The sequence below is a fragment of the Musca domestica genome, unplaced genomic scaffold (assembly GCF_030504385.1).
Source record: "Musca domestica strain aabys unplaced genomic scaffold, Musca_domestica.polishedcontigs.V.1.1 8, whole genome shotgun sequence".
NCBI lineage: Eukaryota > Metazoa > Arthropoda > Insecta > Diptera > Muscidae > Musca > Musca domestica.
In genome coordinates, this window is record NW_026712409.1 from 4,658,167 (window position 1) to 4,682,534 (window position 24,368).

General features: G+C 36.0%; 1 protein-coding gene across 1 annotated transcript in view; it reads left to right on the top strand.

The window, feature by feature from the left end:
• Positions 1–24,368, top strand: part of LOC101893836 (uncharacterized) — a 203,860-nt gene that overhangs the window by 93,384 nt on the left and 86,108 nt on the right. Inside the window, 1 exon segment of the mRNA XM_059130890.1 lies at positions 17,367–17,508. Coding sequence (XP_058986873.1) covers positions 17,367–17,508 — 142 coding nt within the window.

A 24,368-nucleotide genomic window follows, 5' to 3' on the forward strand; every position in this document is an offset into this window, starting at 1 on the left:
TATCTATCCGATTTCAAGATAATTCTGCACCAAATGGATAATACAAGCCCGAATTGAAAAGGCGCAAATGTCTCGACAAATTTAGTAGAAATCGATTCAGAGGAGGATAATCCTCCCATATTAGTTCCTTTGGACTTTTTATTATTACTATAATCATAGTTGGTATGATTTAATTCTTACAAATTCCCCATTAAAAACTTTATTTGTTATGTAAGGTTCTACTAAATATGCAAAGTGGTGTAGGGTAACATGAAGTCGGCCCCGCCCAACTTTAAGACTTTCTTTACTAGTTATTGTTTGGTAAAATTCGCTGTCCCGTTATAAAAGGGTCAGACCTCAGAAGAAGACGGTTAATAAGATCTGTGTTTGTTGAAACACGAGACTTTTTTCGGGTATGATTTAGTCGAAACTTTTTTATATCTTTGTTTCTAGACTCCACGGCCTCCTCCTATAATTATCTAATCTATACAATGACAAATTTCTAAAGTCGGGTGCATGTATTAAATTTTTTTGAACTGTGGGTGGAAGATAGTGCCATGGATATCTATTTGTTAACTCTTTATGGCCTTAATTTTTTCGGCATTAATCAGAAGACAATGCTTGCAACATTATTGAACACCCCTCAATTACATCCTTATCAATCCCAAACAACAAAAACATATTCTATGTCACTAGCACCATAGAACTGACAAAATTGCAGCGAAGTCACTTCAGTATATTAGGCATAACATACAAATCTGACAAAATCTGAAAGTTAAATTAGCACTTTTAGAATCTTAGGGCCATTACTAATGGCGTGAAAAAAATCACATTGGAGGATTCAGGGGGGAAAACAATTAAAACTTTACCTGAAATCCAATTTTATTTTCAAAATTAATCTTAAAGGTGACTCAGATCACTCACATCTTCTATATTATACACAACTACTAAACACACAAATTACTGCACTAAAAATAAGTCAATACCTTGCTTTTCAATAATAATGCCAAGATTTGTCGTTTTAAAATGTATTTAATTTTGTAATACAGTTCTATTTTTACTCCAATTTTTCACTGATCCCACTGAAAAAAGCAACTACCTACATTTTCTCTTTTTTGATGCTATTCTCGAAGTGGGCCGTTAGAATGAAGTCAAGATAATTATGTTTTCTAAAAAGCTTAACCTCTTAAGAGTTCAGGTGTACACATTTGATAATGAATATCTGATTTTCATTTTTTGAATTTTGGCCAATGGCAGCTACCACTGTGCAATAGAGAGAATGAGTGTGTGTGTGTGCGACAAAGGGCGAAGGGTTTGGGAAAGTGTATATTTTTTTTTCACACACAACCAATAATTTCGAAAATTATTTATTATTTTCTTTTGGGGGTTTTTGATTATTTTTCGTAATTGAAAACAATGTCTTGCAACCATCGCCATCACCCTCCCGACTCTCACTCTCTATTTCTCTCGCCTTAGCCAGTAATGTCTAATTAACTCTTGCATGGGGGGTGGCGTATGAGTGCCGTTCAAGAATATTGATTATACGCCCACATCTTCAACAGAAACAACAACGACAATAACAACAACATGTGATTGACCGTGACCAAAGTGTGTTTTCAAGGCCATCCGGCAGGCGACTTTGTATTTATTTATTTTTTTTAATTTTTCTGCGTTTCAAAGTGAAAATAATTATCAGTTTTCGTTATTTTAATCAAATTTCAAAGACACCAATTTTAAGCGCCCTTCTGTGATTGGTGGGCGTGTATTACGGAAGAACTTATATTGGCAGATTTTGAGTTTCGAAAAATATGAATATAAAAAAAGCAATATATAAAAAATCAATCAATGTTCGATAAAGCCTTCAAAACTGCATGGGATGAAAAACATATTTAAGCTACGTGAACAAAGACTAATTCACTGGCTGAAGGAATAGGAGGAGTCCGTAGGAATAGGGCTGAAGCTTTTATGGTTGAGGCAAATTTTTTAATGATCTTTGTAATTTGTAATGATCTTTGATCTGGAATTTTGTATTAAAAAGCAAAAGGCAGAGAGGTACCAAACGCCCATAATTAAGTGACACGTTTCGCCAAAGATTCAGGTGTTCATGAGGTATTTTTTCTATAACGTGTTATATTTAACTGTTTTTGAAATCAGGCTGGTTTTGAAAATCAGAAAAAATATCCTTAACTTTACCATTTTAGATGGGTTCCAATTTTGAATGAAGAACGAAATAGAATAAATATATTTAATATTGCACTGAAGGATGATTTGCAGAGTTTTTTATTATTCTAATGGCATCGACGGACCTATGTTGGGAAATTGACGTTTTGATGGCGTTCGGTGTTTGTACTTTTCTTTGATCGCAGCATAAATACGTAAAGACTAAACAAAATTCATTTTGAGAAAATGGTTAATGGCTAAAAGATCTAGAGGATCAGGTCATGAAAAAGGCATGGCAAACAACGTTTAGAGTCGACAAAAAAATATGGTCTCAGAATTGTATCCCATTTAGGTTACCTATTAATTGAATATTGACTAAAAGCGGTTAAAATCGCTTAAAATGTGTTACTCTGTGACTGAGAATCAACGATCAGACGAAACGGCTGAAGCTAGATTACCGGAATTGGAAATTGGTATGAAAATCAAGGTTGATCTAAAAATGTGTACTAAGTGTACAAAATGGTACTACATTCGGTACAGTTTGATTTAGGGTGAACGGGTGACGATGGACTTTTGAAATTTTGAATTGAGGGTTGGTGGAAGGTTTGTGATAAAAAGGTGGTTTTGGAAATGTGTACTACAAGTGCACGAAAAGTACTAAATAGTACTATATTTGGTACAATTTGGTATTGGGTAAATAAATAGTGCTTGAAATCTAAAATTTTGTATGGGGTCGCTGTCGGTGTGTAGTCTGGCCATATGTTGGTATATGGTGTTGAGAATTGTACGAAAAGTACAAAAAAGTAATACATTTTATATTGGGTAAAGGAATCGTGCTAAAATCCCGAAATTTGATATGGATGACTCTGTTGGTGTCTGAGGTTGAAATATAAAGGAATAATTGTACGAAAAGTACGAAATAGTACTATATTTGGTACAATATGGTATTGGGTGAACATATAGTATTTGAAATCTGAAACTTGCTGTTAGGGTCGATATTCATGTGTAGCCTGGACACATGGAGGTGGTTTCGAAAATGTGTACTGTAATTGCGGGAAAAGTACTGAATATATATATTTGGTATTGGGGGAAGGGATAGGGATAAAATTCTGAAATTTGGTATGTAGATTACTGACGGTATCTGTGTTTAAGATTTGGGGTTAATTTGGAAATGTGTCCCATACGAAAAGTACTAAATTGTACTAAACATGGTATTGGGTGAAGGGATAGAGCTAGGATCCCCAAATTTAATATTGATCTGTTGGTATTTGGAAATTTGTGCTTTAATTGTACGAAAAGTACTAAATAGTACTATATTTTGTACAATTTGGTATTGTGAGAACAGATAGTACGTGAGATACAATTATGAAACTTGATATTTAGATTACTGATGGTATCTTTGTTTGAGATGTGTCGGTGGTATGGATATGTATCCTATAGTTGCACGAAAAGTAATAAATGGTACTAGAGTTGGTTTTGGGTGAAGGTATGGGATGGGACTCCTCAAATTTAACTTTGAGGTCTCTGTTGCTATCTGAAATTGGAGGTGGTTTTGGAAATGCATACCATAATTGCACGAAAATGACTAAATAGTACTAAATTTGATATTGGTTAAGGGATAGAGCTAGAATCCCCAAATTTGATGTTGGGGCCTCTGTTGGTGTCGGTGGTTGTACTAAATGATACAAAATATAGTGATAGGGGAAAATATCAGAGTTGGAATCCTCAAATTTGATATTAAGGTCTCTGGAGATATATTGAAATATGGAGGTGGTTTTGGAAATGTGTACTATAATTGTACGAAAAGTACTCAATAGTACTAAATGTGCTATTGGGTGATAAGAAAGACCTGCAATCTCGAAATTCTATATGTACATAAGTTTTGGTGTCTGTGGTTGAGAGATGGTGGTGGTTTTGGATATGCGGACCATAATTGCACTAAATGGTACTGAATTTGGTACAATCAATATCAAATTTGATATTAAGGTCTCAGTTGGTTTCTGAAATTGAGATATGGAAATGGTTTTGGAAATGCACACTATAATTAAGTGCGAAAACTACTCAATAGTACTAAATGTGGTATTTCTGTGAAGAGAAAGATCTGGAATCCCGAAATTCTATATGGATATTAGTGTTGGTGTCTGTGGTTAAGAGATGGAGCTGGTTTTGGATATGCATACTCTAAACGCACTAAATGGAACTCGGGAAATTAAAGAGCTAGGAGGAAATTAAAGAGCTGGAATCCCAGGGGAATTTATGAGCTGGAATAGCGGGGTAAATTAAAGAGCAGAAATCCCGAAATTTGTCATTGAAGTCCCTGTTGGTATCTAGTGTGGAGATCTGTTGATAGTTTTACAAATGCCTACTATAATTGTTCGAAAAGTACTAAAATGTACTAATTTTGGACAACTGTTGGTGTCTAGGGTTGAGAAAAGTAGATTATTTTGGGTATGCGTACTAATTGGTACTAAATTTGTTAATGGAGACATTACGGAGCTAAAATCCTGAAATTTTATAAGAGTGGCTCTGTTGGTTTCTAGGGTTTAAATATGGAGACGTTGAACTAGTTTTGGACAAAAAAAATTGGATGGACCCCATTGTGCGACAGTTTTAATAACATCCTCCTCGGTAAACTTCAAAATTAAAGATTTCGACAACTTCTAGGTGTAGAACTTAAACATTTTCCTATTATTCTTCTCGAAAAAGAAAAAAACTTCAGTAATATATAAACCCATGAAAATCAGAATGTTTAGTAAGGTATAGGAAGTTTTGATTGAAAAAAAATAACCGAACTGAACAAATTGTACATTTTGTGTACTAAAAAGGCCTAATAGGAACAGTTGGAACACATATAAAAATTTAAGGTGGATTTTTCGTTGCCTTTAATTATTGAAAAATAGGACCCTTTGTGGAGGGGGTATTAGAAGGTTTGGTTCGTTCTATTCTTTCTTCATACCAGATCTTGTGTGGGTAGAAATATTGTGATGTTCCAAATTTAAAGGCAATCGTACTCTTATTTCACAATTTATAAGAGTTACAATTATTAAAAATTTTGAACTTTTATGGCGGAGATATTTGATAGAGTATTCCGATACTGTTCATTTTCGCAACTTACCTAGCACTGATAAAAATATTAGGATTTGCAAATTATTCACAAAATTGGATTACGGTTTGTTCTGTAAGGTAACATATTTTTATTAAAAATGTTGACATTTTCTTCAAGAGGTAGGACACACTTTTTAACTTAACTTTTTAATCTCCGAATCGTCCGCAAAAGTCAGCCATATAGACATACGGATGGCATTCCTAGATCGATTTCAAATGCCCTGAAACTCCAAAGAGATGCAAAGTCAGAAACCGTTATTTCGAAGAGGCACGTTATGGCCCTATCAAATGATGTATACCCTCTTTAGCCATATGGCTCAAGGCAAAATTGCCATGAGCAAAATTTTAAAATTTTGTGGAAGAGGTAGCGAAGGAAGTGGATTTCCTCCAAAGAGGGGCTTATCACTAGATATCATCGGGATACAGCTATAAAATGGGCAGAAGCATAAACTCACACTGCTGCGACAATTTTAAAAACTACCAAACATTTTTTTTTTTCTTGTGCAGAGAACATACGTCACTACATTATACTCAGGAGCCCTTTCAAGTCATTAAAGTATAGAAAAAAGCAATAAAAATTTGTATTTGTGTTTTTTTTTAATGATAATGGACTTTCTAACAAACGTCCTGGTCATTGACAGGCAAAATTGTTGCCTTGCCAATTTTACTAACCAATTTGCAGACCAGGGCTCTGGCCAGACAGAGAATGAAATTAAAACAAACTTCTCTCTTATTATTGACTTTTTTTTTTAAAAAGAGTACCAACAAACTTCATAACCCCCTGGCTTTATGGGTTAAATTACTTCAATGCAGTCTAACTGACATTTACAATCATTATTTTTATTGTTGTTGTTGGTGTCTGTTGTTGTTGTTGTTATTTTTATTGTTTCTAACTTTGTCCTGTTGAGTTATTTTTGTCTTTTGGCTTCAATAAACAAATTGAAAGTAACAACCGAACCAAACTAAGCCAAGCCAACCAACGAACGAACAAACCAAACAGTTGGACAACCAAACTAAACATGTCCAAAATACAATGACAACAACAAAAATACAACTGCCATAAAGTGGCTAGAAAATGTTAAAAGTGAAACTAAATATTGCTGCTGCTGCTGCTACTACAGCTGCACTTTATGACAACTCCGAAAGACAAACAAAACCGTAGAAAAGACCAGAGACAAAAAGACAAGTTTAAAACTACCGAAACAACACCCCTGCAGCACCACCCTATTTTTAGTTTAGAATTGAAATTCAATCGAAATTCTAGACGGATACATGTGAGATATTCCATAGAAATGGGGGTATCGAATTTAGGAATGGGGCACATTTTAATTGTCTTCAAATTTCGGCATATTTTATTGAAGTTTGTGGTAATATTTGAAAAGAAAAGAATGTTTGGACACGCCACGATACTTTCGATTTGTTTTATGTAAATTTAAGTCAATATATCAAAAAAAGCAAACAAACCCCTATTTCCAATCTACATTAAAAAATGGCAAATGCTTTAAAAAATCACGAAAGAGGTCTCCGTTTAATTTAATTTTTGCGAACTTTGCACTTTGGACAAACTTTGATCAGTTACTAGGTATTAAAACAAAAACAACTTTTTGAGGACCTTTCGGCCAATCGTAAAAAATCATAATTGTAAGTCTTCCTGTTGAGGAATATTTAAAAAATATTTCCTGAAGACTCAAATATAGCCTACAGTTTAGGTCTTCAGAAAGATTTAAGAAAGTATGTTCAAAGGTTTTTGCGGATTTTTACGAATACTTTCAGGGAGTTCCAAAAATGAATAGATTTTTTAGGAATATGCTGACCATGAATTTTTTAAAATAATTTTTATGGAATATGGCCAATTACCTGAATTGTTTAAAATCACTGTAAAGAACTTCAACTGTAGATTTTTAGAATAATTTTTAAGAACTTTATTTTTTATATTTTTTTAAATATTTTTCAGGGATAAAATCTTTTTTTTTTACGAATGTTTTTGTTAATATTTCTCAATCGTGGATTTTATATTTTTAAGGACTTCCTGACTAAAAATCGTTCCTTTTTTTGCAAAATTATGCTGGGACAAGATTTCTTGATAAAAAAATCTGGGTTTTTCAATAGTTGATTTTTTTAATATTTTTCAAGAACTTAAAATGTAGATTTTTAATAACTTTTGTGGAGGTCTTTTATTGTGGACTTCAGCTGTAAATCTTTTATAATATTTTTCAAAAACTTCAAGAGGATAAATTTCCTCAAATTTAGCAATTCAACAACATTCGGAACATCGTGAAACATTAAAATTTTAAAATTTTTTAGTTGTGGATTTTTCCAATATTTTTAATGATTTCAATCCTAGATTTTTTTGAAAATATTCTTCAGGGACTTCCTGCCTACAAGTCGTAGATTTTTTAAACAATCTTGTCAAGGACCGAACTTTTTATACCATCCGTCCACCATTTGGAAGAAACTTGAAAATTTCCAAAAAACTCTATCGAAAAATACAGCTCGAATGAAACCGTGTTCCTGCATAAATAATTTGTGTCATAGGCTGTATTAAACGTTCCGAACGTTATATACGAAATTTGAAATAATTCCGGTGAATGATATCCCAAGAATTATGAAAATACCGAATATATATATATAGACAATTTTCTTCTAAGGGGTTAAGTACTAAAGGGAATTTTTAGATAATTCCATTGAAAACTTGGCTCATAATCGAATATCGGAGGGTACTGATATCGGAGGCCATATGATATCGTGGACCTATATAGATAATTTTCCAGAGGTTAAGGTACTCGATTAAGGTCGATTTTTAGACAATTCGATTAAAAAATATGGCTAAAATCATAAAAATACCGAATATCTGAAGGTGGCGTTATATGGGGGCTACACGATATCGTGGACCTATATAGGCTATTCTCTTTTAGGGGGTAAAGTGGTCATAAAGAACTCCTTGTGTAGAATTCCAGATAATTCCGTTGAAAATTGTGGCTGAAATCATCAAAACGCCGAATATCGGAAGGTACCGTTATATGGGGACTATACGATAAAATGCAAATTTTTTGATTCCTACCTTAATTCATTTTGACTGTAGCGTGATTACAACAGCCGGACGGACGGACGGACAGGGCTAAATCGTCTTAGAATTTTACGCTGATCAAGAATATATATACTTTGTTGGGTCTAAAATGATTATTTCGATGAGTTACAAACGGAATGACTAACTTAATATACCCTCCGTACTATGTATGGTGGAGGGTATAAAAACGATAGGAAGAGACCTTACGTTTTGAGCAGAAATTGTCCGTTTGATACAGATTACACCAAAATTGTATGCGTATGATGGGGAAATAACATATTAACTGTTTAACACACTAACATTTTGTTGCCGCACCTTGCAGGTCCATATTCTTCAAATATTTTCAGAATGTTTCGAAAATCATCTCCATAGGCAGATACATTTTATGTTACACACTCTTTGTTTAAAATGTAGTAATAAACGCTCTGTTTGATAATTCTGATCCATATACATACAATGCCAACAATTGTCTACTCAAATCTCTTTTATGAAATGCCCCATATCAAATTTAACATTTTGTCTCGATATTTTAAGTATGGGCGTATATGTGAGTGTATTTTTGTGTTCGAACCTCCACAAATTTCCCCAGAATGAAGGGCGGTGATGGACAGGAGGAAGAAGAGTTACACTTAGCAAACAGTGGCAGCAGCAGTATTCGGTTACAAAACACAATTACTTTTTTGTGTCATTAATTTTGTTTTGTTTTAGTTGACATTTGTATATTTCTGTTCCAATTTTTTGCATTGACCCACTTTCGGAGTTGTTCTAGAATTTCAAAAACCAAAAGAGAGAAAGAAAAAAGAATATTGTGTTAACTTTGTTTCTGTTTGCATTCAATACCAGGCGGCTAGTTGTAGTTGTGCATTATCCACTCGAGCAGGGAGTACCTAACAGATAGTACTTGTGTTTTTTGAGGAGGGAACGGGGGAGAGGGGGCGGGGAAGGATGGAGGGAGGCGTTGGAAAATATTTGGGGGGTTGGGAATGTGTAGAATTTTGTTCAATTTTATTTTTTCGTTGGTTGTCATTTAAAGTATCTCTCATGGAGGTGGTTGTTGCGGGTCATTTTTGGATTTTTTAATTAAGTTCATTTTGGAAATTATGTTGCAGTAAACTTAACTGACTAACCGAGGTATGTTTTTGGTTTTTTTGGCCAAGGCAACCAACTTTGAAATGCCATTCTCCACTTGATTACAAAATTAAAACTTCCAACGAAATGAGGCCAAAGGTGAAATGAGAATAATTTGTTAGTTTTTGGAAATGTTGTCATTGCAATTTTGGCAGTTTAATTAAAAAATATGGCTATAGCTGTTTATAATTTTGCAAGGTGGGGGGCTACTAACAAAATTTTTAATAAATATAATGGCAGTCTAGCATTTCATTTTGAAATATTGGTTTTGAGATGGGAAAGGCATGTAAAAATCCTTCCTGCCTTCAGCTTTTCTATAGAGAGACTCCTTCCCTTAGCCTCGTCTAAAGAGAGAATCCTTCCCTTCAGCTCGTTTCTAAAGAGAGACTCCCTGCATTCAGCTCATCTATAGAGACAAACTCCCTGCCTTCAGCTCGTCAGTAGAGAGAGAGACTCCCCGTCTGTAGAGAGAGACTCCCCGCCTATAGATAGAAACCCCTGCCTTCAGCACGTCTATAGAGACTCCCTGCCTTCAGCTCTTCTATAGAGAAAGAATCCCTGCCTGCAGCTCATCTATAGAAGAGACTCCCTGACCTCAGCTCATTTGTAAAAGAGACTCCCTGACCTCAGCTCATTTGTAAAAGAGACTCCCTGACCTCAGCTAATCTGTAAAAGAGAATCCCTGCCTTTAGCTCATCTGTAAAAGAGATTCCCTGCCTTCAGCTCGTCAAAAGAAGAGACTTCCTGACCTCAGCTCGTCTATAGAAGATTCCCTGTCTTCGGCTCATCTATAGAAGACTTCCTGCCTTCAGAGAGAGACTCTCTGCCTTCAGCTCTTCTATAGAGAAAGAATCCCTGCCTGCAGCTCATCTATAGAAGAGACTCCCTGACCTCAGCTCATCTATAGAAGAGACTCCCTGACCTCAGCTCATCTGTAAAAGAGACTCCCTGACCTCAGCTAATCTGTAAAAGAGAATCCCTGCCTTTAGCTCATCTGTAAAAGAGATTCCCTGCCTTCAGCTCGTCAAAAGAAGAGACTTCCTGACCTCAGCTCGTCTATAGAAGACTCATCGTCTTCGGCTCATCTATAGAATACTTCCTGCCTTCAGAGAGAGACTCTCTGCCTTCAGCTCGTCTATAAAGAGAGATACTCCCTGTCTTCGGCCCGTCAATAGAAAGAGACTCCCTGCCAGCAGTTCGTCTGTATAGAAAGACTCCCTGCCTTCAACAGGATGAGATAAAAAAATGCAACAAAGTCAAACGCCATAATTTTAACATTTTTTAAATTTAATTGAATAAAAGCAAAAACTGTCGGAAACAGCATCAAATTTTAGAATAAGTTTAGATTTGTTCGAATTGGTCACCTTTGACACGAATTATGGCCTTCAAACGGCCAATGAAACCGTCACACGCTGCCCGAATGTTGCTCTGCGGTATTTTGGCTCATTCCCGGCGAAGCGCTTGCTTGAGGTGATCGACATTTTGGTATTTTTTAGTGCCAACCTTGCTTTCCAAAATACTCCAGACACAACGAAATGGCATCCGGAGATTTTGGTGGCCATTGTGGGTGCTGGAAATGAAGCGAGGAACCTCATTTTGTAACCATTCTTAGGAGGCGCGTGCGCGTCCTGTTGGAATTTCCAAGGCCTGCGGCCAAAATGTTTGCGTGCCCAAGGCTTTTATACAACCTCCAGAATATTTTCGCGATAATATTCGACATTTATTCTGGTCGATCCGAGTGACCATCGGCTGTTATGGCAGCCCACACCATCACCATGGTCACCGCTTGAGTTCTGGTGGCCAACCGAAGGTGCACATTTACAGCTGGCCTCTTTGGCAAGTAAACACAGATCATTTTGCTTGTTTACAAACTGCAGAACAACGAATGTTTTCTCATCGGAGACGGAGAAAATCAAATTCGGCAGTTCACCGCTTCCGACCAAGCGAAGCAACTCTTTAGCTCTTTTGAGTCTATTTTTTTTTTCTGTTGTGGCGGTGTAAGTTCTTGCACTTTTTGTAATTTCAATGGCTTTATCCCCCGAGCTCATTTTTCAATATTTGCCGATTTGAGATATATCCGTCCACGTTTTGGTATAGTCCTCCCGATATTCGGTATTTTGATGATTTTCGCCACATTTCTTCACGGATTTGTCTAAAAATGTGTATTTGTTGCTCATAATGGGTTCTAGCTCCGATGGAAAAACATTGCATTTATAGGTCCACGATTTGGTATAGCTCCCATATAATGGTACCTCCCGATATTTGGTATTTTGATGGTTTTTTCACATTTTTTCACGGATTTTCTAAAAATTGGTATTTGTTGGTCATAATGGATTCTGGCTGTGGTGGCGAAACATTGTATGTATGAGTCCACGTTTTGGTATAGTCCTCCCGATATTCGGTGTTTTGATGATTTTTGCCACATTTCTTCGCGGATTTGTCTATATTTGTGTCTGTATTTGTGTGTCCTAGTGGGTTCTAACTCCATTGCCCAAATATTGCAGGTATAGGTTCACGTTTTTGTGTAGCCCCATATAGCGGTAACCCCCGATATTCAATATTTTGATGATTTTGCGACATTTTCCCACGAATTATTTAAAAATTGTTATTTGTGGGACACAATGGGTTCTAGTGTTTCCTTTACCCTAAGGTGTAGGGTATTAAATGTTTGGCCCGGCCGAACTTAATGTGTTTTACTTGTTTTTACAAGGCCCGAGCATTTTTTTAATTGAGCCATTCTTAAACTCATTCAACCCATAAAATTGACCGATTTTTATTACATTTAGAATGAAAAAAAATGACAGCTCCATTTACCTGCATATTTTTTCCTGCCAAAAAAAACTCCCCCATATATTGACAAAATGACACACACACACACCCAATTTCATTAATGTAGCATCCACATTAAAGGTACGAACGCCTTAAGCCATTCCAACCATGTCATTGCAAATGAATATTTGATAAGGTCCTCGGATGAGGCGTTCTTGCGATTGCCATGGCATCCCTCCCTCCTCATCACCATCATCGACTTCTAGTAGCAATGCCATCTAATATTTTAATTACCTGTCACAAAGTGAGGCACATCGCCATCATCATCATCATCAAAGGTATCAAATGTATTATCAACAGCATGTCACAAATTAATGCAATTGTTTTAAGCAGCTAAACAGTCAAACGACTGAGCGTCTGGCGTCTGGCTGACTGGTAGGCAGCGAGATAGACAGACAGACAGTCAACAGTCTCCTGAGGGATTCCATGTAATTTCTTAATTTTCTTGTAAATTTAATATTGATATGTGCATACTAATGTAGGAGTGCGTGTGTGTGCGTGTATTGGCATACGTGGGTGTATGTGTAATGAGAAATGAATGATGGCGTTTCGCATAAATTCCCAACATGGTTCGCTGTTGTAATTCAATGAATCATAAGCAACTTTGCAAATTTCCTGAGTAATATATCCCAAGACAACATGAACTTCTTCTGCCTTTGTCATTTTTGGCGCTTGAATACATTTTTTTCTTTGTGAAATCAGATCATTTAATTTGAATCGGATATGTTACTTATTGGCTGAACTTTGATGGCAATGGCAAGGAAATACGAATATAAGACAGACATAAAATTCGATAAAATTAGATATATTTTAATCTGAGGAAGTAATATAAACACAATTGTACTTTATTTGTTTGTTGATCATTAATGTGCGCCTGAAAGTATGCATCATACAGGCAATTTGTTTTAAAAGGGCTAAAACAGCTGTTAACATCGTTTGAATTCAAAAACCAGAATAATAATACATTTTTCGCTTAGGAAGAGGTATATTAAAAAGGATCGGCGGAACTACCGACTATTTTATGCTTTGATATTTGCCCACTAAGAACTCAGGGCCAGTCTAGTAAAATCTCTCGGCTCGTTTATAAAGAGAGACTCCCTTTTGCCTTCAACTCGACTATATAGAAAGCAGCCCTGCTCAAAACCGTGTTCTACAACATGAGCCGAAAAAAGAGATAATTTAAGAGAAAATTAAAATTCTGTTTCTCTTTATATTTTACCATTTCATTTAATTGTTTTTAGACATGTATGTTTGTCAAAATAATTTATAAAGCAAATGGATACTCCCTCCTGACCTTAGCCCATCTATAGAAGAGGCTCCGTGACCTCAGTTCGTCTATAGAAGAGACTCCCTCGTCTATAGGGAGATACATCCTGCTTTCACCTCGTCCGTAGAGAGAGACTCTCCCCTGCCTTCAGCTTCTTTTAGCATGTATTTATGGACAACCTTCAACTCGCCGATAAGTCCTACCTCCAGCTTGCCTTAAAATTTCCCTCCAACTCACCTAGAAAGACTTCTGTTTAGTTCACAGCCTGTCTGTAGAAGAATTCCTTGCAGCTTATCTATAAAATTGCAGACCTAATATAAATACTTTTTTTCAGATTTTTCTTAAAAGACTTTTTCACTGAACTTGTCCTGAAACACAACCTTATCATGTTTATTAATATTTTCTTCAAAGCGTATAGAAGAATATCTTCAGGACTTCTGAAATATTCGTCGGGAAGAATACTCCATTTCATTGTCAATGGTAACTCCACATGACCATCCATGGAGGATATCTTAGATATTTTTGAACGGTGCCACACCGATGGCATATACTTGGAAATATTTCTATAAGTAAAAAAATCGAGTTAAATTTTTTCTATGCCACTCAAATAACAGGGAGTAGACTTTGATCGTTTACTCGTTGGAGAAAAGTTCGAACACGAATTCCATCAGATTCTACTCTTGCTGACTAATATTTTAGGTATTGTCATATTAATGTTTTATTTGTAAGTATGTGCATTTTTTCAAGAGCATTGTCGTCAACCTGTTCCAAGGATATCTGGATTGTGATCACGCTTTTGCTGTCTTTGTATACAAAATCGACGGCCCTCTGGCAAAATTTGGGTTCTGCTGTCTTTCTCTTCTTGGCTTATGGATCTCCCCTTCGATTGCATTCTTAGAATAAACTTTTCACTTTTTTAACATTTTGACTCCCACCTTCTTTTTTTCCAAACAGGAGAATTCGCGATCGATCCGAAAAAAATAAAAAGTGGAGAGTAAACTTTCTGTTAAATTCGTACTCTTCGAACACTCTCGCTCAGAAGTTTTTTTAACTCTGTAAGGACTCTCCTTAGTTTGTACTGGTCTACATCCGGGATTAAGTATTTTTTTTTCTAGCAAAATATCGAAGTACGAACTTCCAAAAGAAGTACAATTTGTTCCAAGTGAAGCCATGACTTGTTTTTACTAATAATTTGAATTTTAGAACTTGGATCCTTTTTGTGTTTTTCTTTGCAGGATATAGCTTATGTTTTGTTGTCTTCCTGAGGGCTAGCAGAACCAGGAATTTTTCTCACATTCTCCAAGATATTTCTTAAATTCTTCCTTTACAGCAGTCCATTGAAAGAATAAAACCCTTTCCTTGTTGTTTTCCAATTTTTATTTATTAAAAAAAAACATACACATGTAGAGGTCCTTTTTTTCTTTCGAATTCACATGCTTGTCGTCCCACGACAAATAAAAAAGCTGTAAGTCCTTGAATACCCTCCACCATTTGGAACGAATTTGGCAATTTTCAAAAAATAAAAACCGTTAAAAATACGACGAGGTGGACCTGCATAGGCAACTTTAATCATAATATTCAAATGCGAAACTTGAAAAAAAATCGGTGAATAATATAGCTAATATCATCAAAATACCGAATATCGGAAGGTATAATTATATGGGGGCCATACCAAAACATGGACCTGCACACACAATTTTTTGTCATAGGCTGTAGTATCCATGACGAACTTCAAATATCAAATTTTAAACAATTCCGGTGAAAATGACTCTAACATCACAAAATACCAAATATCGAGAGGTACCGTTATATGGGGTCTATACGAATACGTGGACCTGCACAGACAATTTTCTATCGCAGGCTGTAGTATCTGTTACTAACTTCAAATACCAAATTTTAAACAATTCCGGTGAATAATATGGCTAAAATCATCAAAATACCGAGTATCGGCAGATACCGTTATATGAGGTCTATACGAAGACGTGAACCTGCGCAGAAAATTTTCTGTCACAGATTGTAGTATCCATTACGAACTTCAAATACCAAATTTGAAACAATTCCGGTGAATAATGTCACCAAAAGTCATCGTAATACCGAATATCGGGAGGTACCGTTGTATGAGGGCTATACGAAGACGTGGACCTGCACTGACAATTTTCTGTCACAGGCTGTAGTATCCATTACTAACTTGGAATACCAAATTTTAAACAATTCCGGTGAATAATTTCGCTGAAAACATCAAAATACCGAATATCGGCAGGTACCGTTATATGAGGTCTATACGAAGACGTGAACCTGCACAGAAAATTTTCTGTCACAGATTGTAGTATCCATTACGAACTTCAAATACCAAATTTGAAACAATTCCGGTGAATAATGTCGCTAAAATCATCGTAATACCAAAGATCGGGAGGTACCCTTATATGGCGGCTATACCAAAACGTGGACCGATATATCTCATTTTCAATACCAACCATCCTAGACATAATACAAATTTTTCTGCCAAATTTTTAAGCTCTACGTCAAATAATGTGAACTGTATCGTGATTTCAACAGACACACGGACAGACAGACGCACATCGTTAAATCGACTTAGAATTTTATGCCGATCATGAATATATATACTTTATGGGGTTAAGGACGTATATTATTTATGGATGTTACAAACGGAATGTCAAAGTTAATATACCCTCCTTTTTAAGGTGGAGGGTATAAAAAGAGGCCCTTAGTTATTTGAATTACATAGGGAATGGGCGTCGTATTCGTTCGCATGTTGATCATACGCCGTGTATATCATAAAGAACTGAATATGAAGTTCTAGTAAATTCAAAATATTTATTTTATTTTTTAAATAAATTTGATCTAATCATTCCAAACTCAATCGAACTAATATTGATTCTCGTTCAAAATAACGTACGACCAACGACTAAAGGTGAAATTTCTGTCATCGTTTTCGGGCAATAAAAACTTAACATTCCGTATCAATTTTTCAATACATACAAACTATTTATAATGGTAATTTCCTCATTTCTAATTGGGTCGGAAGCTACCTTTAAAAAATCGCAAAATCACATGAAATGATAAAATTTTAAATTTTTAAAATTTTAAAAATTTTATCTACCAATTTCTGTTTTCCATTAGCTTTTCAATACCCAGAGCAGTTCAATAATAAGGATGTGGTTTGTACATCCTCATTTTGCATAATCATCTGCCATTATGGATAAACCCCTTATTGGGAATTTGCTTCTCATTCTAACCTACAAAATGTCAACCACTCAGCAAATTTCCCGCATGAACAGAAAAATTCCATTGAATAGCGAATTCAAAAACATCGATGCAATTTGGCGAATTCAGGTATTCGAAAACATTTTTTTGGTGGAAGCTACAGCCAATTTCAATCTACTGATTGCCTTGCACCAAGAACAACAAAAACTATAAAACAGAGGCACTTCAACAAATGACCTCTTTCACATGGATGTAACTTTTGTCCCCTTACCCTTCCCCACGCCAGAAGCTGCCAGCAACACTAGTGGTCAATATGTGTTAGTTTCCGTTCAATTTTTGAATGACTTGAATTTCAATTGCCTGAACTGAATTACCCCTTTTTCCGAGTGTCCACTCCCCATCTACCTAATAAAAGTTCTACAGTCATTGTGTCCCTGACAATGTATGTGACGTTGATTTTATTCATTTCACGATTTAGGATTTAGCCGTGATGTAGGTTTGTTGTTGTTTTTTGTCCGGTATTTACTTTACTGTAGATATTTTCCTCTCTGATGTTATTTTTGTTTTTCTAACATTTCCGTTTTGTTTCTTTTTTTCTATTTTTAGGTACAATACCTGCTACACCGGAAAACATAACGGTAACCTTTCTGACGCCGACCACAGTGCGCGTCTCCTGGCAGACGATGATCGATTTGAATGCACATCCCGTCGAGAAGTACATTGTTACGTACAAGCCCACAGATGACAGGTATGTACATCTGCATTAGTAGTAGTTGACCACGTGCTGCCTCCTAGCTACTGCTGCTCACCCCCACACCCACCCATACCATGTATCCTTCTGATCCCCATCAAGGCCCGACACTTGCTTGGCATCACTTTAAGTGACACAATAAAACGAAACAAGCGAAAAAATACCGATAACACCAAAAGGGATTCTACACTTAACCCGTCACTATTCTATCCTATCCCAAGCATTCCCCATCCCCCTTCCCCCTCACAATAACAATACAAATCAGCACTTTAAAATATCCAAACCATTACAAAATAAAATAGAAATCGTTGAATGGCATGCCAAAGGAAAAAATTGCAGCAATTCGGAGAAATCGCTTTGAATATTTTATAGCTGATATCGGTTAGGTTGGATGGTAGTTTCTTCTAAACATAAATTGATTTTATATTTTATTCTTTTCAATGACTTCCGTGAAGATACGAATAAGAATAAACACATGTTGTAGAAAATGGAAAGCAGAAGTTAGGGACTTGGGGATATTTATAAAATTCGATGGAAATAAATAAAAACAGAGTTTCCTGAGAGGAAGCAGACGACAGAAGTTGTCTGCGTATTTAATTTCGATATATTTCGTCTAAACAGATATTTCGACACAGTTTTGATCGCATACCCCTTCTATGTGCCCTTATAAATTAACACTGGAGGGAGCCAGCGGACGGAGTGAGCTAATGTAGTCCTTTTTCGAACCGGACTTAAGTTTGACAATAACATTACAATTTAATAAGTTTGGACTGTCATGCGAGGTACCAGAAAGGGTGGGTCGATAGATAAGATATAATTTTTCAAAATGTTGTCCTTTTTTTGGAGAAGTGCTAGAAGGAGTGAGACTTAAACCTGACAATAAATAAATTATGAGGGAATACATTCGCAACATTTTTACCGTTGTTTCTTTGATTGCAAGAAACTCCACCAAAAAACGTTTCTTTTGCATATCAAGCATAGAACATGAGTACGCTGGAGTTAGGCGGGTGCCATCAAATGAGGCACCCGTATGCCAAAACAGGTATGTCCAATATGACATCCATCCAGTGTACTTTTGGTCTAAACCCCCAGGCTCTCCCTTATGGCGTTTCTACAAAAAAAAAAAAAAAAAAAAACGAAAGACTAATTTTGTGTACTATTTGATCGGCTCTTTAAGTTTAAGTAAGGGGTTAGGATGCTGTCTTGTAAGTAGTAACTAGTGCCAAAATGTCCTTACAACACTTGTTATTTGGTAATGATATTTTGTGTAGCGACCATTTATTTTTTATAAGAATTTTATATACTCTCCACCATATGCAGGGTGAGATGAAACAACTGCAACCTATTTCAGACTGTTGTCATTTCTTAGCCACTCGCCCGATAGCTGTTGAAAATATTCCAGTGACAGCTCATTATATTGTTTACAAGTGTACAAAAGCATTTTGGTGAGAATTTTCCAGAAAAAAATTATTCGTGATGGAATTCAAGCGTGATAGTGTGATTTCTTTATATTTGGCTGGAAAACCACAAGCGGCTATCGTTAGAGCAGTCCAGCATTTAAATGTGCATATATCTTTTGTGTCTCGTACCATCGCTCATACCGCACCGTGATACTGGTAGCGTAGCCCGACGTCAAGTAAGTGAACGGAAGAAAACAGAAACGTCAGCAAAAATTGTTCGAAAAGTAAAGAAGCGACCTGATCGAAACCTGCGTCGGAGTGACCGAAAAATGGCTCGTGAGCTGAACAGATCGCAATACTCCATTCGGCAAATATTGAAAAGTGAGCTCGGGGTAAAGCCATTGAAATTCCAAAAGGAGCAAGAACTTACACCGCAAAATAAAGAAAATAGACTGAAAAGAGCTATAGAGTTGCTCCGCTTGGCCGAAAGTGGTGAACTGCCAATTTGGTTTTCTTCTATGAGAAAATATTCGTTGTCCAGCAGTTGACTTTGTTACATTTTTTTATCTCACCCTGTAATTAGGATGTTTAAAATTATACCCAAAAGTAATTATTTTTTTAGAGACGTGGGATAAAACAACAGCATGACAAAAACGAAAAGAGTACTCGACAGGAGTAAAATCTGCTCGATTTCGAGCGAAACTCGAAAGTGATAAAATTATACTCACTTATATGTTACTTGCACAGAAAAATAGAGTATGTTCGATTTCTTTTTTTCACTCAAAGGAGTACTCCCTCTCGAATTAGAGTTGAGAGTGTAACACATATTTCTGATCTCTGTAAAAAAACTCTAAAGTTTATCTGGCTTATAGAAGAGATCTAGAAGGTGGTCCATCCATAAAACATGCCTGAAAAAGGACTCTGGAAGGTTTTCTACTCTTAATAGACACCGAGTATATGTCTGCCCACATAAGGTCTCCAAATGATTTTCAATCTTCCCATAGAAGAACTCAAGTGAGATTTATATTCAAAGAAGACCTCTGCAAGATCTCAATCATAAAAAGACTTCTGGATGACTCTCATCTACAATAAAAATCTCTGAAAGATCTATTCCGAGACAATCTCTCGAGGGCATTTAGTCCACAGAAGGGATCGGGAAGGCCTTCTGAGGACCTATAGAAGATCTTCTCAGCGACTTGTATGTACATAATACGTACATGGTTAGAAGATTTTACAAGGAAGATTTTACAAAAGAAATAATCTTTAGAAAATCTCTTGTGGATCTGATATTCATAGAAAGACACCAGAGGTTCTCATTTTCACTGAAGAGTCCAAGAAGGTCTGATGTCCATAGAAGAACTGTAAAACTTTTTCTAACCATAGAAGACCTTTAAAATGTCTCTTTTCCATAGAAGACTCTTATAAGATTTTTCTATTCATGGAAGACCTCTCGATGAAGGTCTATGAATTTAAGAAGAATCATAGAGGATCTTTCGAATGCCTTATATAATCTGGCAAACTCTATGAAGGTCTATGAACTTAAGACCTCTAGAAGAGTAACTTATTAATTTTATCATAAATTTTCTCTAAAGGGTATTTCAGAAAGGGTCTTTCAGTAAAAGGGTCTTCCTGTAAGAACTCTTAAAAATTGTTCATTTCTAAGAGTTTTTTGCCAACCTCTTTTATTGAATACCTTATTTTAAAGAATATCTCTAAAATTTCTTTCCATAAAATAACTCTAAAAAGATATTCCAAAAAGATATCTGTAAGTTTTTCTATCCAGAGAAGACCTCTAAAAAGCTTGCCTTTGTAGAAAGTCTTTTATCCATACAATACCTTTGGAAAAATTTTAAAAGGCATTATTTCCGTCAAATACCTCTGGAAGATAATTAAATGAGGCCTCCTAAAGGTCTTCAATTAATTATGGACCTTTGATGATTTCGCAAATAGAAGACTGTTATCCATATTAGCTTCTCTACATATTAATAGCCTCTGGAAGATCTTTAATCATTCGTAGACCCCAAGGAAGCCATTTATGACTAAATGGAATGGAAATCTGTAGAAAGTCTTTTATTCAGAAAAAAATCTGAAAGAACTTCTTTCCATTAGATTCCACTAGAATATGGCATATCCATAAATAACCCCTAAAATGTCTTGTATTTACTATATATCTCTAGAAGTTTTTCTATCCAAAGAATACCATTAAAAGGTTTTATTTTCATAGAGGGCATTTGGAAGGAGCTCTAGCTAAAGAAGACCTCTTAAAGACCTAACATCAATAAAAAACCTGCAAAAAGAAGACCTTAACAAAGGCCAGGTCTTCCCTTTACAGAAGTCCTCTGGAAGGATTTGTGTCTTTATAACACCTCTTGAAGGTTTCTGTTCTATTAAAGGCTCCAAAATATTTCTACATTCATAGTGTAGCTCTGGACTGTCTGTCACCTTTAAAAAATCTTTTGTGCATAGGAGAGCTCTGAGGACCTTTTATACGGGATTGTTGCATCGCAAGTGTTACATCAAAGTAAGTTGATATTAAGATTTGAGTATCGTCCGCTTCATGATCATGGAGATAAAGTCCCCCACTCATCCTCCATCTAGGGATAATTTGATATAATCCCCAAATTTGAATAGATTAAAACAAATGTGACATTTAAGTACCACCATCTTCCCCCAACGTCTCCCAAAAAGTTAACTTCCGGGAAATTAGTATCCATCTTCTCAAAACATTATCATCCATTCTGGTTTATTTTGCAAACCGCCCCCAAAAAAGCGTCCCCCAAATACCAACACCGTTGTCCATAAATTAAGGCGACACAAATGACACTTCTTTGATTTTAATGATGACATATTCTCGGTCACCCCTAATGACGTCGCATCAGTGGCATTGTCTTAAATGTGTGGGAAATGGCACAGATTTTTGGCCGGGAGCTTTCATATGTGAGAGGTGGGAGATAGTTTGAAGAGAAACTTTGGAAACATAGTTTGTGTGTGAAACTCTCTCTCTCTCCTTCACACCCTCTCTCCTATTCACTCTCTTTCATTAAATAAATCAAATAAACGAGTTGACATTTATGGGTGTAACCATAAACACATGTTTGTTATCCCCCACCTTGTGTTTGGTTGTATGTGTGTGTGTGTGTGTGTTCACAAACTAGCTTCAAGTGGCTCCTTTAACTTTTTGGGTGGCATATCCTTTTTCCCTGTTTGTGGTTGCGATAGAGACAAATCTGCAATGCTTGAAACGCGTTCAGCTTAACTATTCTTATTTAAAATAAAACTCAGAATAATCAAAAATATTGACCTCCCCTCCAGTAGAAGGGCACCCCTCACCTGTCCCAAGTGGGGAATTTCCAAAGACAAAGGAAAAAAAAAAAACAAAACCATGGACAAACTGAGAAAAAAGGAAAAACTTTGAATGACACAAATGGAAAAGGAAAACATTAATCATTTATTCATTTAACTGAATAGTAGAATAAAGAACAACAACAACAACCGTAATAAGAAAAACAAAAACTTAACAGAAAACTAAACCAAACGAAACCGCAGTGACTTCGGTGACTAAATAGTACCGAATTGTGTGGTGAATGGGCGACCTTTATTTCCTTGGGCGGCTGGGGGGTTGTAATAAAAAGCTGACAAACGTATGTTTGTTGTGTATTCGATAACCTAAATAGGTAGACATAAGAGGGAAAACACACACACACACACACTAGCATACATACCGACATATGGTTTAATACATTTTTGTCCTTTGTGCGGCAACAATTCAATGGCCCAATTCGGGCCAGTAAATCGATAAAAGCCGATAGCAAAACTATTACTGCTGCTAATGATGACGATAACGACTACGACCATGATGATGAACGCCATTTCATTGAATATTAAAAGCCAACCTAAATTCGTTGCCCCCAAACCCCAAATAAATAAATAAATAAATGATACAGTAACCTTCATCCACTTTTATGCTCTGCCAATAAAATATTTTTTCTGCAATAACAAAAAAAAAAATAAAAGTTTATCCGGGGCATTTGTGTCTCGTTTTTGTGGTTCGACAAACAAATGTTATAAAGCATTTTTGTTCTGGACTTTTTTTTTTATTCGGTAATATACAAAGAAATCTCCTCAATATTTAATCGAATATAAATCGGGATAATCCCCTTATTTATGTTTCTGTTTAAGCAGACTGCCAGTCACTCATTTGTCGAGAAAAAAATTTAAATCTAATTAATATTATATTTGTATAATAACATGAATCGATGAAGCATTAGTCCTTAAGCCTATTAGGATTAAAATCCAAACAAATGAACATTAGTGGAATATTTTTCAAAACTGATATTAATACAGAATAAAGATGCTAATTTGAATTGAAATCCCTCATAAATGAATGATTTTGGGCGGGATTCCAGTTAGGGTAAATATTCGGGGCCAACAGAGCAAAACTCGATATAGACCTCAGGCCAAGACGAAATATTCCTTATAAGTAGCTTTCGGCGAAAATAAATATTCAAGGTAAATAGAGAGATTTTTAAAATTCTAAGAACTTACGAATTGAATATTATGCAGGGTGAGACGAAAAAAACTGCAAAAAAACTGCAACTGCAACAGACTGCTGTCATATATAAGCCACTCGTCCGACAGCTGTTAAAATTATTCCAGTGACAGCTCATTATATTGTTTACAAGCCTACAAAAGCATTTTGGTGAGAATTTTCCAGAAAAAAAGTTATTCGTGATGGAATTCAAGCGTGATAGTGTGAGTTCTTTATTTTTGGCCGGAAAACCTCAAGCGGCTATCGTTAGAACATTCCAGCATTTAAATGTGAATAAATCTTTTGTGTCTCGTACCATCGCTCGTTATCGTGATACTGGTAGCGTAGCCCCTGACATCGAGGAAGTGAACGGAAGAAAACAGCAGCATCAGCAGAAATGGTTGGAAAAATAAAGAAGCGACTTGACCGAAACCCGCGTCGCAGTGCCCGAAAAATGGCTCGTGAGCTGAACATATTGCAATATTCCATTCGGCAAATATTGAAAAATTACCACGGGGTAAAGCCATTGAAATTCCAAAAAGTGCAATAACTTACACCGCAACAGAAGGAAAATAGACTCAAAAGAGCTAAGGAGTTGCTTCGCTTGAGCGAAAGTGGTGAACTGCCGAATTTGGTTTTCTCCGATGAGAAAACATTCGCTGTCCAGCAGTTTGTAAACAAACAAAATGATCGTGTTTACAAGCCAAAGAGGTTATCTCAGAGCTCAAGCGCCAGCAGAACTCAAACGCCGGCCATGGTGATGGTGTCAGAATAAATGCAGAATATTATCGCGAAAATATTCTGGAGGGTGTATTATTGCCTTGGGCACGCAAACATTTTGACCGCAGATCTTGGACATTCCAACAGGACTCAGAACCTTCGCACTCAACACGCGTCAGCCAAGAATGGTTACAAAATGAGGACGTTAT